The 19,858-nt window shown below is 35.8% G+C and overlaps 1 protein-coding gene across 1 annotated transcript in view; it reads left to right on the top strand.

The window, feature by feature from the left end:
* Nucleotides 1-768: 768 nt before the first annotated feature.
* LOC111414591 (cilia and flagella-associated protein 47-like) overlaps nucleotides 769-19,858 on the top strand; it is a 36,754-nt gene continuing 17,664 nt past the window's right edge. The window contains exons 1-9 of the mRNA XM_023045980.2: nucleotides 769-1,248; nucleotides 1,302-1,453; nucleotides 1,575-1,764; nucleotides 1,833-2,120; nucleotides 17,967-18,070; nucleotides 18,133-18,239; nucleotides 18,299-18,391; nucleotides 18,474-19,149; nucleotides 19,202-19,532. Coding sequence (XP_022901748.2) covers nucleotides 1,060-1,248; nucleotides 1,302-1,453; nucleotides 1,575-1,764; nucleotides 1,833-2,120; nucleotides 17,967-18,070; nucleotides 18,133-18,239; nucleotides 18,299-18,391; nucleotides 18,474-19,149; nucleotides 19,202-19,532 — 2,130 coding nt within the window. The 5' untranslated portion in view covers nucleotides 769-1,059. The remainder of the gene's footprint in view (nucleotides 1,249-1,301; nucleotides 1,454-1,574; nucleotides 1,765-1,832; nucleotides 2,121-17,966; nucleotides 18,071-18,132; nucleotides 18,240-18,298; nucleotides 18,392-18,473; nucleotides 19,150-19,201; nucleotides 19,533-19,858) is intronic.

Consider the following 19,858-nt stretch of genomic DNA (forward strand, 5'->3'; position numbering starts at 1 on the left):
AGAGTCAACATTACCTAAATCTTTTACATTATCTGCGAGTGTTAAGTCGGCATAATGAAAATCTTACCCAAAGACCACAAAAGTTGTATTATTATGGTCGGCTATAGTGGGTACTCAGTTAAGCAATTGTATTTGCACTGATTGTGAGAAGTCAATTTGAATCAGATATGGTTTCAAGAATTCTACTATCGATGGAAAAAATCAAGGCCCTTCACTTTAGAGATCGATATCTTCGCAACCGCTAGATAAAAAAAATTGAGATAAAGTTTGTTATAATCACTGAACATTTCTACATAACATATGTTAATTTGAAAATTTTCGGATCCGCGGTTTTCTTTTTATCGCAAGTTAAATGAAAAAAGTTCCCGATTTTTTGGGTCAAAAGGTGCTGCGTTCCAGACAGTACGTCGCGCCTTTATCTTACTTACATGAAGCAATAAAGGCGCGACGTTCTGTCTCTGGAACACACATCAGGACCATCTTTTCCGATTGGACGAAACCCTCCTCTCCCCGCATAGCTTATTTCTATTCCTTTTTAATTTATAATTCGCTTCAATCGCTCTAAAAAAATTAGAGAGACATAACTTTGAAAAACTGATAACGGTATCTAAAACCGCGTTGGAATCCGTGGAAAGTTCATTAAGTATTTCACTTGTATAAATTATTAATTTTAATCAATTTATTAATTTTATGCATAACGATGACAATTAACAATTTGACACAATACATATATCAATTAAGGGCATGACAATTTCAAAAACTGCTGTCGTCGCCGACATATCGACATGAAATTACTCCGGAATTATCGAATTTTAAGACGGGTTTTCCTTAAATAGTAGGATTGAACAAAACTCTATAGAGCACACGTGGGAAATTAATATTTTCCACTAACTTGTATGTCTTTTCTTTTTTTGAAGTCCGACATAGTTTCCTGACTTGTACTGTAATATGCTATTTCCTATTGCTTTCACTGACAAGTGATTTAAATATTTTTTCAATGACATTGTCTTTGTGTGCTTTGATTTATATGTTTAATATATGTTCTTTTATGAATAACAAATGGAATCGTATGATTCTATTGATACAATAGAAGAAGAGAAATCATCTTTATTAATTGAGAATGTGAGAATATCTCCGGCCAGATTGTGTTTTAAAAATGCTTACGCTGGGAAGACAATTCAAGGTAAAATCTGTTTTAAAAATGAAGGAAAAGTCGATGCATTCATTAGGATATTATCTACTCCTAAGGTAAGAATAAGAATTGTTCTTAAAAGATTAATTTAGGTTCAATAACTTTTAAGCAAATCAATGTAACTGCTGGTGGTGGAATTATGTTAAAACCAGGACGAAAATTATTGAGAAAAGTGTGTGTACCAAATGTCGATATAAATAATTTAAAATTTACAATTATAATTGGTATTAATAATGAAAAAGTTGTTTATGATGTTATCATGTAAGATGGAATAAATAATAATGTGGTTTTGTTTTGAGACTAACTACTTATAATACGTTGATCTTAAAACAAAATAACACATTTCATAAATTAAAAGATAATTTTATTGAAATTTTTTTAGAATATTGACCTGCGCTAAAATTTCTTTTAACCCACCAAGTTTTGATTTTGGCGTTATCGACGAAAATGTGCTTTCAACTCAACGCGTCCTAACCCTTACAAATGATGGTCATTCTTTAGCTCCTTTTCATATTGACATTTCTAAAACTAGAGGACATATTGTACTTGAACCCCCGAAAGGAGTTGTGATGGTAATTATAAGTATTACATCATTTGTAAAATTAAATAGAAAAATAATAATCTTTTTCAATTTTTTAAGGCAAAATCGAAATATGAAATAAAAATAAAAATAATTCCATTAAGTGTTGGTCCTTTACATTACACATTGGTAATAAAATGCGATAAAATGTTGATTATTCCAATTACGGCGACGGTTATTATTCCAAGATTGGAAGCGATCCATTCTCGGGCTTCAAAACAATTTACTTTAATCTATTTTACACCTACTTATTATGGACTGAAATCATCTCAATATTTGATGATACGTAATTATAGTGCTGGAGATTGTATGTTTGCAACAGATGGAGAATATCATGATATGAGCCTTGTATGTTACCACTTAATTATTTTATTTATTTGATCAAGTTCTTGAATCTATTATGATTTTCGAATCACGTCGACACTCTATATCAAGTATTTTTGCATCTCAGCACAGTGCTAGATTCAGGAAATGTGTTAATATTGTCGGGTTACTGTCAAAACCAGATAACTCCCAAAATAGTTTTGAGGAATAAATATTTTAAACACATTTAAAAAATCAGATTCAAAGATAAACGTTAGGGTTGTAGAAAAAGTTTATTGAACATCACTAAGAACAGATAAACAAAATTGGTTTCTTTCTAAACATGCAGGTAGTTTGGAAAAAAATTTAAAGTTCTTGTACCCTATATTTCCTTTTCCCTTTCTGAATCATTTCTAATTAATAATAATTAATAATTCGCAGTGTTTTTGCATTATTTTGCGGACTCGTCTCATTCATTCAATAAGATCTTGTATCAGCCAAGGAAGCAGTTGCCTTTGGAATGTCCGATACAAGATACGTACCGTCTTCAGATGGAAACAATAAATCCAAAAGAAACAAGCGTACATTGAATAAAGCGAACTATGTTAAGGGAAGGCTGAAACTTACAAGGGGAAATAAGCGGAGTTTATCACACATTAAGGAGTTTTAGTGGAAGTAAAAAAAATTGGAACCTGATTATAGTTGACTTAATAAATTCATTAGCTCTATGACAAACTTTGGCAGATGAAAGGTGATGCGATTCTAAGGAAAAAATGTTATATGAATATGGGTCCGATTCATTTTGGTTAATGAATTACAAGCCTTTGAAAATTTTACACAGTTTAATAGGCAAATGAAAATGTAACATAAAAAATAAGTTTAAAAATTACAAAAATTGTTCGAAATGTCCGCCTTCAGCTTGAATGCACGCCTCACATCGACGAAGTAAAGATTTGCAACAATCGCAACAATAATTATGAAACACAAATACAGAGTTCTTTATGTCAAACATGTCAATTTACTCTATTCTGTGTGTTTCAAAGTTTATAATTGTCAGATTTTTGATCGAAAACGAAAATGCATGTATTTACGACTGAAGAATATGCAGATATTATTTTTGTATACGGGCTTTGTAACGGAAACGCTCGGCCAGCAGCAAGAGAATACCTTCGTAGGTTTCCAAATAGACATCAACCTGCCCATACAGTGTTTAGTGTATCATTTCGCAGACTGAGAGAAACAGGTAACCCCGCTCCACTACATTCCGTTCGTCCCCATGATGTGAATGTACAAAATGAAGAACGTGTTATTGATTTAGTACTTGATGACCCTTCAATTAGTACTCGGCGTATAGCGAGCATGTTACAAATATCCCAAAGTTTTGTATGGCGTGTATTGAATCGAGAAATGTTACATCCGTTTCATCGCCAAAATGTTCAAGCATTACATCCTGGAGATACTGAGCAACGCTTAGCATTTTGCCACTGGATTATTCAGCAACATGCTCAAAATAATAACTTCATTTCCCAAGTTCTGTGGTCTGATGAAGCGTGTTTCACTAGGGACGGCATAAATAATTATCATAACGAACATGTGCGGTCCTTGCAAAATCCACATGCAATTAGACCAAGAAGATTTCAGCAACGGTTTAGTGTAAACGTTTGGGGTGGCATTTTTAACAATTCTTTGCTACCTGTATGGGTGATAAATGAACGCTTAAATGCAAATATGTACAGAAATTTCTTGGGACATAACCTTTTCGATTTTATCGACGACGTACCACTTAACATCGTTCAAAATATGTGGTATCAGCACGATGGTGCACCACCACATCGAGGTAGAGAACTCATCGCTTGGTTATATGAACATTTTCCAAACAAATGGATTGGCAATGGAGGTCCAGTAGTCTGGAAACCACGATCCCCAGATCTAAATCCGCTGGATTATTATTTCTGGGGACACATGAAGCAGCTTGTGTACCATGTAGAAATTACTACCCGTCAGCAACTACTGGACAGAATTCAAGATGCAGCTAATAGCATACGGAATGATCCAAATATCATACGTCGTGTAATAGAATCTTTACTTCGTCGATGTGAGGCGTGCATTCAAGCTGAAGGCGGATATTTCGAACAATTTTTGTAATTTTTAAACTTATTTTTTATGTTACATTTTCATTTGCCTATTAAACTGTGTAAAATTTTCAAAGGCTTGTAACTCTTTAATCAAAATGAATCGGACCCATATTGATATAACATTTTTTCCTTAGAATCGCATCACCTTTCATCTGCCAAAGTTTGTCATAGAGCTAATGAATCACCCTGTATATCACCGCCCAAACAATGAAATGAATACCTACTAATTTGTGTTTATTGATAGAAGTTTCCATATATTGTGCATTGTGTGTTTCTGCTAATTCCAAGTCGATAACATCATCTTTTGTATATCACGCAATTAGGACTGCAAGTAGAGTTGAAGTCTATTCTAAGTTCTTGGACCAAAGAGATAAACATCAAATCCACAGAAATACGCTAGATCCTGAAGTCATTGTGAAGATAGATTAGGTCATTTCCAAAATAGGATTCCCATTATTCCTCAACTGTAGTAACATATTTGGACTCAAGTTTGTGAATTATCAAAATGCATAAACTTTTTCTTCATTTTCTATCCTTTATAATAGGACTCGACCATGTTGTTCTTCAACAGTTCAGAAATCGTGGCAGGTATCCTGAAGTCTAACTATCGTATCACCTCTTCGGAGAACTTCTAGGAGGTCTAGTCCCATGTAGCTTTTCTTTTCTGAAGAAATTCGGCAATCTGTGTTCTTTTATTCTCCCAGCATGGTCTCTCCATTTTCTCCGACAGTCGTGCCCCCATCTGACTATGCTTCATAATTTTCCCCGATGTCTTCGCTTCCTATGCGGTATAGCGACGGATGATCAGTAATTGCTCAGTTACTGATCAATTAATTATCTCCCCTGCTTTAGTCCCTCCTGGTTGACGATCTGATTGAGATAGTCGAAACTATTGGTGTAAAAATACAAGGTTATGCTGATTATATTGTCGTTATGGTCAAAGGAACCTGTTTGTCGAGGATATCTAAAGTCCTCCAGGTGACCCTAGATGCCATTTACGCTTGGTGTAAGGGAGAGAACCTCTCGATAAACACGTGAAAGACAATTGTTATGCCCTTCACCAGGAAATGAAAGTTGGGTAGACTAATCCGCCCAACTATCCAAGGTGAAGAAATTCCTTTCTCAAAGGAAATCAAATATCTAGGATTAATACTAGACAAAACCTTGTCATGGAATGGACATTTGCAGGGATTTCCTTGTGGACTTGTCGCAGTCTTTGAGGAAAAAATTGGGGTCTAACCCCTGAAAGACTTTACTGGCTCTATGTGACTGTGGTTAGACCTTTGATCACATACGGACCAGCAGCCTGGTATAGGAAAGTCCGACAGACTTCAGTTATCAGTAAACTTTCACGAATTCAACGGGTAGTTGGATTGGCAATCTCTGGTGCGATAAGCACAACGCCAACTCTAGCAATGGAGGTTTTGCTTGGCCTATCTCCTCTGCATTTGCATATAGAGAAAGTGGCTAGAACAACTATTTACAGATTTAAGTAATATGCTCAAAACTGTTCCGACATGTCCTACCAATGGGCTGCGGACGACATTATAAGCATCCGTCAGATTTGGCGGGATCACTATCGGTTTTAATGTTCGATTCCAGATTGCACTGCCTGAGCGACAGTCCTGGATCGAAAATGAAAATTCTTTGGTTCAGGCAGATACTTGCATGTTTACAGATGGATCAAAATTGCCGGAAGGCGTCGGAGCAGGAGTATGCTGCCAGACACCTCGAATTAAGGAAGCCTACAGCCTGGGTACGTGCTGTAATGTATTCCAGGCGAAAATATTTTGAAATATTTGTGTTTGTTTGGATTTAACTTTATTAAGTTTTGTTTAATTTGTTTTTTTTTTCATATTCCAGCAACGATCTCGATTCCGAAACTCCCTAAGTCCCTTTTATCCTTTCAGATAAATTTTCTTTTCCTTTTCTTGATTTTTCTTCGTTTTTCGTTCTTTTGTGGATGTGTTTACTGATCGCGCAGGTGTAATTTTTTGTGGCCCTTTAATTTTATTTAAAAGCGTTGTGGCTTACATCTCGGGTCTCTTCTTGAGTAACCAGTTACGATACAATGTGGTGCTTGGTGTTTGAGGCATTTTTGGGTTTTCGCCATATTTGGATTTTGGAAATGTTGCCGTTTCGTGAATTTTCGGATTCATCACCGCTGCATTTCTCTTGAAATCGTGTTTATACGTTTCAAGTCATCGGATTCTTCCGGATTTTTGGTGTATTTACATTAAAATTCATCTTTCTGGTTTTAAACCTCGAACATCAGAGGTAAGCGTGCATTTTTCTAACTTTTCCTATTTCTTTTAATCTTTCATGTAATCATTCTTTCTTTCTTTACCAAACTACTATAATTAACTTACTCTTTAAAAAAAAATATATGTACTAAACTAATTTCCTACTTAATCTATTTTTGAATCCTAAAACTTTTGTTTTTCTTTTCCTAATTTTTTGTTTTTATTATTTTCTATATTATTATTTTTTTTTTTGGTAATCATTCTAAGAGCGAAATTTCGTTCAATCAAACGTTTCGTTCTACCATCTTGGAAACATCCACTTCGGTGTGTTGCTTTCCTACAAGAAACATTAAGGATCAAATTCGAAAATAATATCATCAATTCCTTTCCTTCCCACCAGAGGTCGTTGCTGCGGAAAGATAAGATACAAAATCATCGATACTTGAACATTACATCGGGGAAAAAAGGCCAGGAATATCTTTTAAAACAATTCAATTATTTTGTATTTACCGGTTTTATACCGATATATTATATCGGTTTATATCCGGCTTTAAGTTGAATTCAACGCTACGGGGTCGAAGCGCGGGTTCGAATACTTTTGCTGATTGTTTATTTCTTTTTTTAATTTTCTATTTCGCTAACATTAATATTTTGGAGTTCATTATTTGTTATTGTTTGATTTTACGTCATTTTGAATATTTGGAAAGAAACAAAACTTTTTTTTTATTTTGCCTGTACATATTATTATTTTTTTTAATAAAAGTTATTATTTTTTTATGCAACTGAAATTTCATCTTTCTGTCTGTTATCTGTGTGCTCGTTTACAATTTTCCTGTTTTGCTTAACATCACGTCACAGTTCGTGGGCCGTACGGGAGCAACTGTGTGGCGCCTTAGAAATGAAACCCTCCCCATCTTCACTGAGCTAGGCGAGGACCCGTACTTGCGCCGTGGAATTTTGTAATTGGTTTTGTGTTGTGAATAGTTTTTTTTTGTATTTTCTTTTGCCGGTAAAGCGTCACAAATTTAGGCGTCACACCGTGCAAACGGTGTCGGCTCTGGTTAATGATTGTAAGAGAACATGAGTTGTGATAACAGAGTTTCTATGATCTGGGCCCCGGATCACTCTGGGGTTGCTGGTAATGAAGCAACAGATGAGCCAGCACAAGAGAGTTAACTTCTTTTTACTATCAAACATGTACATATATCTTTCAAGAATGCTAGTCACCATATTATCCACGTTGGAATCCTGCGCTTCCGGGTTTTGCACTGCTCCATACCACCCTCTCTGTTGATGTTCTTATTATGCCTAATTTCTACAGCCCCTCTGGTTCATCTTTGGTGGTAGTGGGTGCTTCTGTTAGGTATTTCTATCTTATCACAATCAAAAAACTTCGCCTTGGAGGAAGAAAAGGACAACTAGCTACCATTCTTTGATGTATCAGTAACCAGAACGTACAATCAACAACTCAAACACGGAGTGTACTGTCTACTAAAGGACGGACTCTTAAGGACTTGTTATACTTCGAAGGATATCCAACGAACTAACACGGCGAAGAACCTGGAGACAACAGGTTTCATCTGCCTATCTTTTGCTTTAGGTGTGACGGAACAGATAACCAAGCGACTAAAACAGGACGAAGTCGTGGTGAGACATAGAACAATCAGCAAACCACTGAAGGCATTGCATTGAGAAGGTAGCAACATGGCATCTGAAAAGTCATACAGCGATTTAATATACGCACGGCATAATCCGGAAGTTTTATTTTTAATTAATCGTTTCATATTTTTTACTCATTTTTTCTATTGGTTATCATTTTTAAATCACTCACTGTTCACACATCATCTTCTATATCAGACACATAACCTTTATCGCTCTCAGAACCATCAGACTCTATATATTTTTTTATGTTTTCAGCAATAGGTTCGTGTTCAGAAGCAATCATTTCAAAATTAATACACTTCTTGTCATTAACAACTTTAATGAGATAGAATATAGGTAAAACTTTCAATTGAATCTACAATGTGTGATATGAAATCGTGCTAGTTGTTTTGTATTCGTAGACACGAATAATATACTTTTTAGTTTCATTAAATCATTTATTAATGTTCAAACTAACTTTTATAATGGAGCGTTTTTACACTACACAAAACCGTTACAAGTCTTCTTTTTCATAACCCTACAATCCCTTTTCTTTTTTCTTTTCATAACTACATCCCTTTTTCTTTGAATTAACACATAAAATTTTTATAAAAATCAAACGTCGGAATAATTGACTTATTAGTTGCCTAAAAGAAACTAAGTCTAATTTGAAAATAATTTTGAAAACAAAGCAATTTAACCTGAATAGGCTTTTTTTTTCTTTCCTTGGATCCAAATTATTTTAATAAACATTATGATCTTTAAGTTTACTTGGAGGTGTTCTGTTTCTTGTACTTCTTGTATTTTCGTTAACGGCTTATTTTGAGTAGAGGCTTCCTCTTGTTTATCGTCTTCTCTTGCTTTGGGTAGTTTCGTTAAATGTTTTCTGTTACGTTTTATTTCTTTTCCACCATCAGTCTCTACCGTATAAGATCTTGGTTTATCTGTTTTCGTTCGTACAATACCTTCTCTTTTCCTGTCTATAATCCACACTCTATCGCCGATCTTATAATCTTCCCTTTCTATTGTTCTATGTCGTCGATCATAATTATATTTTTGTTTTCTTTTCTCCTATTCCAGGTTTTTAATTTGTTTTTCGATATTGGTATTCTCTCGCGAAGGTTTCGTCCAAATAACAGCTGTGCTGGAGAAGCGCCACATGTCAATGTTGAGTTGCGATACGCCAGCAAACCTAAATAAGGATCTTTTGGGTTCCTTTTTAAAATTGTTTTTAATGTTTTGACAGCGCTCTCAGCCAATCCGTTTGACTGTTGATATTCTGGACTGGATGATGTCCAGTTGAATCCATACTTTTCTGCAAATTGTCTGAATTCAAGACAGTTGAATTGTGGACCATTATCGGATCTTACAACGTCCGGTATGCCATATCGGGCAAATACATCTTTCTTTACTTCAATTATGTCTCTACTCTTTGTAGATGTTAGTTTTCTCACCCCAGGGTATTTTGAATAATAATCCTGAATTACTACGTATGTGCGATTTTTGTAATCGGCCAAGTCTACTCCAACTACACTCCAAGGTCTTCCTGGGATCTCCATAGATATCATCGGTTCCGTTGCTGTTGGTTTTGTTTGTACACATATTTCGGAATTCTGAATCATTTCGTCGATCTGTTGATAAATTCCAGGCCACCATAAACTTTGTTTCGCTCTGGCTTTGCATTTACCCATCCCAAAATGTTCGTCATGTAATAGGTTTAAGCTTCTCTTTCTTAGGGTTTTTGGTATTACCAATCGGTCTTTATAGATTAATATTTCTTTATCAATAGCTAAGTCGTTTCTGTACTTATAATATTGTGATTTCTCTTTTTCTTTCCTTCCGGTTTTAACGTTTTCTTTTGCCTCTATAATCATCACCTCCTTATCTTGTTCTTCTCTGATCGTTCTTTCAGGACAAATCCATCCATCAGCCTCTTTTATTACTGAGCTGATATACACTTCATCCATTAAGAGAGCGTCCAGGTCTGTTGTTCCTTGTTGAAGTGGGGCTCTGGACAGGGCATCTGGTACATGGAATGACTTACCTGGAACATACTCAATTCGATAATTAAATTTAAGTAACCGCATTCGGAATGTTTGAAGTCGATTTGATAACTTGCTGATCTCCTTTGTTGCCAATAATACACTCAATGGTTTGTGGTCGGTTAGAATTAGGAATTCTGTACCAATCAGAAACTGTTCGGCCTCACTCAAGGTTTTCGAATAATAATATACAGAGACCCATTCTCTGTTTTCTTGAAGTTGTTCCAAAACAGCTCCAATACCATACTATGACGCATCGGCGGATATTCTACTTCTTTTCTTCGTAGAGAATTTAGCCAAAACCGGTTATCGTACTATTTCTTCTTTTAATTGCTCAAAATCGTGTTGATGTTTCTTCGTCCAGTGATAATTTGAACCTTCTCGCAGTAGTTCGCGTATTGTACTTGTTTTATCCGACATTTTATCAATGAGCTTCGCTACGTAATTGACAATATCGAGAAATCTTCTCACTTCTTTACGATTTTTCGGTATTGGATATCTTTTAATTGCTTCAATACTGTTCGGGTTTATTTTGATACCATCCTTGCTCACAATATATCCCAAATAACTGGTCTCTTCACTTTTAATTTTACATTTTTCTTTATTCAGCGTCAAGCCAACTTTTTTTAATTTTCTTCAAAACAATTCGTAATTTCTCGTCATGTTCCATTGAATTTCTTCCAGTCACCAAAATATCATCTGCGTGCACATGTACGCCTTCCCAATTCAATTCATTAATTAAATGATACATCATTTTTTGAAATGCCTCTGGGGCACTCGTAATTACAAATGGAATGCGTTTGTAAATCTGCACGCAAAGTCCAATTTAGAGAATAATTTTGTTTCTTGTAGCTTTGCTTGAGTTTCTTCTACAGGCGGTAGTAAAAATCTTTCTCTCACCACTACTTTATTCAATTTCGTAAAATTAGTAGATATTTTACCTTGTAACGGTCGTTGAGGGGCTAACCAAAAACTCACGTCACAGTTTCTTTTTAATCTTATATTAATTTAGGTTCAACGTTAGATATTTCGTATTATAGGGTTACAGACAATACTTAAGAAAAATATAATAATTTGGTTTTCTTTTTAATGGAACGACTACGAAAAACGCGCACCACACCGAGGTCATCTAGCGACTTGTTCTTACTCGCACCATTTACGAACTGTTTTTTTTTTCTAATTGTTTATACACCTAACGCCATCTAGTATCACGCTACACTCCCCCCCCTCGGAACCATGATTTGGTCCTCCATTATGGTTCAGCACCTTAGGTGGACGGCCTCTCTTCCTCCTCGGTAAAGTTGGTGGCACAGGTGCTCCAACGAAAGGAGTCAATTCCGATGCATGAAATTTTCCAATTATTCTGTTTGTTTTAGGTTCTTCTATTTCATAAGTTGTTGCGGAAATCCCTTTTCTTATTGCGTATGGTCCATCTCGTTTCGGCGCTAATTTGCTAGTGAACCCTTTCGACCCTTTGCTCAATTCATGAGACCGTATTAAAACCAATTGTTCAGGTTGATAGTCTGGAGCAGGACGTCTGTGTATATCTGCGTATTGTTTTCGACATTCCTGTTCCTTTTGTACATTTTCCGCAACATCTACCAGTTTGGATACGAATCGTTTCAAATATGGAGTCATCTGCGGAATGAAATTATCGGTCTCCAATACCTCTCTAGCATCATGTCTGAGATCATCCAAAGTCCGCAATTCTCGTCCAAACGTCAAATAGGCTGCAGAATATTCTGTTGTGGAACATGTTGCTGTATTCATCGCAAATCGAATCAGTGGGAGTCTCTCATCCCATGTTGTGTGATCATTTTCCACTAAGATAGCCAATTGTGGTTTTAAATCACGGTTTTTTCTTTCTACTGGGTTTGCTTCAGGATGATATAGAGGATTCAAAGTCTGCTTGACATCTAGTATATACATTGTTTGCTGCATTACCTCGGAAACAAAGTGCACACCATTATCACTAAGAACTCGTCTTGGTAAGCCATATCTCAGAAATACTTCTTCCACCAAAAGTCGAGCTCACGAGCCGGCTGTTGCTTCTTTCATTGGGAAAAGTTCAATCCATTTTGTAGAAGTATCCTCGATAATAAAAATCCATCGATTTTCTTCGCTGTTTCGGGTAATGGTCCAAATAGGTCAATAGACAATACTTCAAATCTTCGGTTGTAAGTAGGGCTTTGCAATAACCCTGCTGGTTTTAAATTGGTTGGTTTGTACTTTTGGCAGGGAACACATGCCTTTATATAGGTCTGGATGTATCGTCTCATTCCAGGCCAATAGTACCTTTTCGCTACTCGTTCAATGGTTTTCTCGGATCCATAGTGTATTGCGGTGGCATCATCATGGTATTCCCTTATGATTTCGACTCTGCATTGTGATGGCACTACGTATTGTGCTTCTTCTTCGTCCGATTCTGGAGAATAACGATATAGAACTCCATTGTTCATTAAATAACCTTTTCCAGTCCAGTGAACGTAGTGTTCATTCGTAGGAACAGTTTTAAAGGACTTGACAATTTTATCCAACTCTGGATCTGCTAATTGATCAGACTGTAATTTTTCTAAACTATACCCTTTTAGATCAACAGTTATTGTACATACACTACATGTAGTGGAATTTTCATCTGTACAGCTAGGTCTCGAAAGAGTATCAGCAATCTGATTCGCCTTTCCGGGAATGTAGGATATTTTAAGATTGAATGATTGTAATTGAAGGGCCCACCTGGCTAGGCGTCCACTTAGCGATTTCAATCCCATAAGCCATCGACGAAGTTGATGATCAGTCTTCACATGTATTTCCGAATATTCGATGTACCCTCGAAAACGATTTACTGCCCAGACTACAGCTAAAGCTTCTCGTTCTGTACTGGTGTAGTTTCTTTCGGCAGCTGTCAACAATCGACTGGCATATTCAACTGGTCGTTCATCATTGCCTTCTCCTTGGAGTAACACGGCTCCAATCGCATAATCACTTGCATCTGTATTTAATGTGAATGGCTTGCTTTCATCCGCTTGACGTAGTACCGGTGCTGAGGTGAGCAAACTCTTCAGTGTTTCTAAAGCTTTCCTCCGAGAATCATCCCACGTCCAAGAAGCGTTCTTTTTCATCAAATTCGTTAAAGGTTTTGCGACATTTGCAAATTCAGGTATAAACCTTCGATACCATGCACAAGTCTGTACGAAAGAAACTAGGTGCTTCAAATTTCTTGGCTCAGGCATCTGAGTGATGGCATTAACCTTTTCAGGATTGACAGAAATACCATTCGAAGTAATCAAATGACCCAAATATTTGACAGTAGATTGAGTTTCAAATTGTACATTTCAAGTCTTTTAAATACATCGCATAAATCTGACATATGTTGTTCGAATGTTTCTGAAAGAATTATTAAATCATCCAAATAAGCTAACATTGTCACATGCGGTAAACCTGCGCGAAAGCTATCGATCAGTCTCTGAAAAGTCGCGGGCGCGTTTTTAAGTCCAAAACTCATACCGATGTACCGGAAAATACCGAACGGGGTTGTAAAAGCTGTTTTGTCTCTATCGCACTCACGTACCTTCACCTGGTGATATCCCGCACGGATGTCCAATGTTGTCATGTATTTTGTGTTCTTCGCTTGATGTAATAAGTCTTCAATCCTGGTCACTGATTGTTATTGCGTTTAAGCGTCGGTAATCTACGCATAATCGTACATTTCCGTCTTTCTTTGGGACTAGAACCACAGGAGCAGTCTAAGGACTCTCACATTCTTCGATGATACCTTCATCTAGAAGTTTGTCCAGTTCTCTCTTCAACAATTCTTTTTTTGGAGCAGGCATTCGATATGGAGGGACGGAGATAGGAATTTGGTTCTTCTCAATGACAATACAATGTTCGGCATAAGGGGTAAAGCCTTCCCCTCGTTTGAACACCGGGGTATTTGCAACAAGATTCCTCAAATCCTCACGTTGACCTCGTGTTAAATCCTTAGCCTCATCTGGTCTGAGTTCTATAGAACTTATGACAGGTGATGTGGCAGGTTGTTGATTCTCATTTACAAAACTGTATCTCTCTTCCGGATGCTCGCTGAAATACCATTGGTCCTTACATACATCTAATACAAGTTGGGCTTGGCGAATAAAATCCATTCCTAGCAATGTACAATTGTCGTGACATGTCATTAACGCTAGAAACTTGTTCGTTATGATTTTATCGTTTAGGGATACATCCAAAATACAACTGTATACGTCATCTCCATTCATACTACCATCTGCCAACTTTACAACGTTTTCTTTCGTAAAAGTTACTTTGTCTTTAATCTTTTCGTAAAGTGTTCTACCAATAATGCTTCTTACTGCACCAGTGTCCAAGCATGCCCGACTATTCATACCCAATATTCCTACCTTAACGGTTGGCCTTGACTTACGACATACCTCATCAAGCGAATAAAACTCTACTGTTTCTACGGAAGCAACCGTGTCGTTGTTTGTTATCTTTGGATTACATTTTCCACATTTCGAACGAATTACCCCTTCGGCACCACAACCATAACAAGAAATCGTTGGTTTGGAGAAGTTTGAAGCAGCATTCGTTGTGCTGGGGCTCATAGGTCCTTTCTTTTCTGTTTTTCGTTTAAGGCTCTCGCAGTCGGCAATCAAATGTCCGTAGGTCTTGCAATACGCACACTTTACTTTCTTACGCGCACTATTGTCTTTGTCTTTTCCGTTCATTTTATCTTTCAAATCATCTTTGCACGCTAAAGATTGTTCTGCACTACGCGAATACTCGATTAAGTCAGTGAAACTTTTTACCGATTCGCGGCTAACACGTTTTCGAATTTTCCTACGCAACAATCCGTAAATCATATCGATTTGCATTTCTTCCGAGATTGTATACGTCACTTGCGCGAGTAATGCACGAGCATTACATATAAAATGTTCAGTTTGTTCATTTTCCGATTGTTCTCTCGAAAATAGTTCACAATATACCCGATATGGCGGTAAAACTTTGCTGTACGCTGAACGTAACGCATCAATTGCATCTTTCCACGTCTTAATTGTTTGTTTAATGCCTTGCCAATAGGTGGCAGCATGATCTGTTAACAAAAGTGGTAACCCACGTAACGCATTTTCATCGGAAACATTGCTACAATCCTTGTAGACTAAGATGGCATCAATAAAAGCTTCTACATTCGCATTGGAGCTACCATCGAACCGGGATGTGCAATTCGCGAAATTTCCACTCGTCGATGATACACGTGAAAGTTACCAACCACTAAAGCAGTTTCCAAAACTTCGCTATAGACAGTTATTTCACAATATTGTCCAAGATCGCAAACACGTCACCAACGCCGCACGTTTGGGCGCCAAATTGTAACGGTCGTTGAGGGGCTAACCAAAAACTCACGTCACAGTTTCTTTTTAATCTTATATTAATTTAGGTTCAACGTTAGATATTTCGTATTATACGGTTACAGACAATCCTTAAGAAAAATATAATAATTCGGTTTTCTTTTTAATGGAACGACTACGAAAAACGTGCACCACACCGAGGTCATCTAGCGACTTGTTCTTACTCGCACCATTTACGAACTGGTTCTTTTCTAATTGTTTATACACCTAACGCCATCTAGTATCACGCTACTACCTTACTATTCTTTTTCTGAGTTATCACCATAGGAGCACACCATTCGGTAGACTCTTCCACTTTTTCTATCACGTCATTTTTTACCATTGTGTCAATTTCCTTTTTTACCTCGTCCAGCAGAGGCAATGGGATCCTCCGACTCGTTGGAATAGCATATGGCTCCGCATTTTCTACAAGTTTTATTTTATATTCTTGATAATTTTCCTTTATACTCTTGATAAGAAATTATACTTTCATCAGCACCAGTATCTATCTTGAAATTTACATGTTCGTCATCAATTCCCAGTTTTGCAATCAATGGTTTTGATTTTATAACTCCGTCAACGCTTATTTCCAAGAAGTTTTGTTCTTCCGACTCATCAGTGTCGCTATTTGTAACATTTTCTTCTACTTCGTTAAACTTTTTTGTTCTACAATGGGCTTGGAAATGTCCCAACATTTTGCATTTCAAACATCGTAGGTTAATTTCCAGATATTTTGTCTTGTCATGTCTCGGTTTCCCTCCACATCTTATACACATGTCGTATGAACTTCTTTTATCTTCCCTTTTATGTCTATTTTCATCTTTATACTCACTTTTTTTTCCTTCTTGATTTCTTTTTCCATATTTAAACCGTTTTACTCTATCGGTTTGTTCTGTTTTTCCTCTTAATTCTGTATTTTTCAAATGAATTTGTTCCGCTTGGGTTATTCTTTCGATCGCTTTATTTAATTAATATTTATTTGGTTATTTCTTTCCATATCAATTTTTATATAATTGAAATAAAACTATGTGTATTTATAGATGGATGGTTTTTTTAATTGTCGGCTCTACCGGTTTCGATTGTTACATTCAATCATCTTCAGGAGCTAGCCCCGTCATTAAACATATTTTTAAGAAACATATCTTGTTTATTATTTTAGCTGTTAATTTCTTGATTCTGATTATTATTTACTTCTTCTTTTCTTTGTTACCTTGTTAATTTACTCAAAAAGATTTCTTTGCACCACTACACGCCATGTGTTTCTTTTCGTTTGAAACAAACCATCCATCTATAAATACACATAGCTTTATTTAATGTTAGCTCTGTATCCATCTGTAACGATTCACTAAGTTTACAATCTAGTATTCCTACCACTAACCTATCTCTTATGAGCTCTTCTTCCAGTTGTTTAAAATTGCAATGTTTTGCCAAACTTATGATGAACTCATATTAAATTTAGCACGGGCGTAAATTATATTGTTCGTATCGGTAAAGTGTTTGCCGAAAAACTCTTTTAACTCTTTATATGTATTAAAATTACTTTCTACTTTTTGTAATGTTTCTAATAATTTTGTTACCTTCGATCCCATGTGTAGGAGTAAGCTATTAATTTGTGTTTTCTCATCGGAATTTTGTAGTCTCGTTGCATATCGATATCTTTCGTAATGTGTGATCCAACTTTGCCACTCATCTTTAACAAATGAAAATTCCCCCGGTGATAGGACCGGATTAACGATCGTCGACGCACCCTGATCTTGACTCATATTTTCAACGAGCACTCTTAATCTATCTATTTCTTCTTGCATGCTCGCCATTCCCTTTTTTTCTTACTTACATTGCTGTTAGCTGCGTTCTTTCATGAACCATGGTTTTATTTTCCTTTTTTCTATCACTTTGAAGAGTTCCATTCTTCATTAATGTTGTTTGTGCTCGAGGTTATTTCCAGTACTTTATCTATTTCTTTTATCCACTTTTCTCGAATTTCTTACTTAGGTTACGTATGTTCAATTTTTCTTGTTTTAGACTATTGTGTATTGATCGTTCACTTATTCTATATCTATATGTCGCTTTTCTGATTCTTACATCCAGAATACTATCTATTAACAGGTGGTCCATCTGGCGTTATGTAGGTGGCTTTACGTTTCTTCTTGTAGAAATAGTATTGAATTGTCAACTATATTCGCGCTTGTAGCAAAAGTTATTAAGAGCTCACTAGTAGAGTTCCAATTTATTTAAAATCTTAATCTATGTCTACTTCTTTTTCGCATATTATTTCGGCTCGTGATGTACTTATCTCGTCTTTACAGAATATAGTGTACACAGAGTACTTAATTCAATAATTAAGTGAAAAAATGGAGTGTTTTGGTTCTGGTAGTAACCCGTCGATATCGCTGTATCCTTTTATGGTTTAAAATCAATATGAAAAATTAATGAAACAGTTACTTTTTAGAGTTTAGAAGAATTACACATTCACAATCCAGACGTGCACGATTTTAAACTATCTCCTATTGACGGTGTTATGCAACCACAAGAAACAAAACCGTTTTTCATAACGTAAAAAAATAATTCTTTTGAAATAATTTTCTGTTAAAAGTTTGCATGAGATAATTTTTCAGATTTTCTCCTATGCTTAGAGAAGGTTTATCCAAGAAATTGTATTATTTTTGTACTTTGGTCGTACACAAAATCAGATGTAGATATTTACAACAAAACTTCATTGGGCGTAAGTTGTTGCGAAAATAAAAATAAATTTTTTTAATCATTATTTTAATTAATCTGTAGCGGATCTTTATACAAAAACCCCGGATACTTCCTATTCTTACAAAGGAAGTTTATCTTCAATAGTTACTTTATGCAGTTTTACAATGCCTAGTAGTAAGTAAATTAAGTTGAAAATGGAACTTGTAAACTAATCTGGTCTCGGATGAGACTGGGTTGTTAACGGGTATTTTTTTAGATACTACTACTAATACTGCTGGCGACCAGGAATTAAGTGATATGGAAGCAATGTCTTATTCCAAATCTCATGAAATCACTGAAAAAGATATGATTCGATTGCATCTATGTGGGGTTGCAGAAACACCTGCAGTTAAAATAATTCCCGACGAAATATGTCTACCAAACCTATACCTACAAAAGACGGAAATAAGAGTTTTAGAATTACGAAATTTATCGGCAAACCTTCCCATTATATTACGATACCGAAAAATACCTTTTGTGAATTTAGAGTCTGCTTCGTTTTATTTAAATGCGTTAGAGTCAAAAGAAATCGCCGTGACAATTGTTCCTCAACAATTGGGAATGATTACTTCAAAACTTGTTTTTGATTTGTTGTATTATGATTTGCCAAAAGAGGAACAACCGAAAGTAATTGGGGAGATTTCTATAAATGTAATACTTGTTGTGAGATGCTTAACAGCTCACCCGAAACCGGAAATTAACAAAGGATTAGATCCGAATTATATTAGAGATGTTGGAAAATATTGTCACGATTTGAAATTTAGTTCGTCGTTTCATAACACAAAAGCAATAACAATTGATGTTAAAAAACGTTTAGATCGTGATTGCGATGATTTGGTTGCTTTGCCAAACGAAAATCAAAGGTCTTTGAGACCATGGAGAGCAAAAACTGCGTAATAATCTTTCTAATTTCCCCCAGTTTTAATTTAATTAATTTATTTTCAGGTGTTGTACAATGTTTGCCAAAGTACCTAGATACGTTCCCCCACTTGATCCATCATACGAGTGCACTGAAAGTGCGAGAGATTTTCGTAAACAAAACCAAAGTTATTATAATAAATACATACAGAGTACTTTAAAGAAGCCGAAACCACTTAATAGGAAATCTACAGACTATTCAGTTACACCAAAAGCAGAATTGATGTGTATTGGATTAGAAGATAATATACAGGAATCGGAAACTAAAACTCCGTGTAAATTTCGACACTTTATTCCTTTAACACCCTCGCAAATGAAAAATATTTTTGCCCAACCACAATGTGTTAAAACTGGTTCGGTAAGTATTAATGACCAAATTGATGTAATATTTAATGAGTTTGAGAGACCTTTTTAACGTAAAATCAAGATATTTATACCTTGTAATTTTATCAGTTACATAATCACTTTTATCACTTTTGGGGTTATTGCGGTGTGGTAAGTACAATCGTTTTAATGAGTACGGTTTTAATTGTTTACCTATCGTAAGTGACAAAAAATATTCCACACTAACAGAGCTTGGCATCAGCCTCATTCAAGTCAAATTATGTTAGTCGTGTTATGCAAATTTGTTAGTATTGTTTGACATTGTTTGCACAAAGAGACCTAGAGAGCTTTCTAAATATT

This window comes from Onthophagus taurus, chromosome 6, assembly GCF_036711975.1.
Source record: "Onthophagus taurus isolate NC chromosome 6, IU_Otau_3.0, whole genome shotgun sequence".
NCBI lineage: Eukaryota > Metazoa > Arthropoda > Insecta > Coleoptera > Scarabaeidae > Onthophagus > Onthophagus taurus.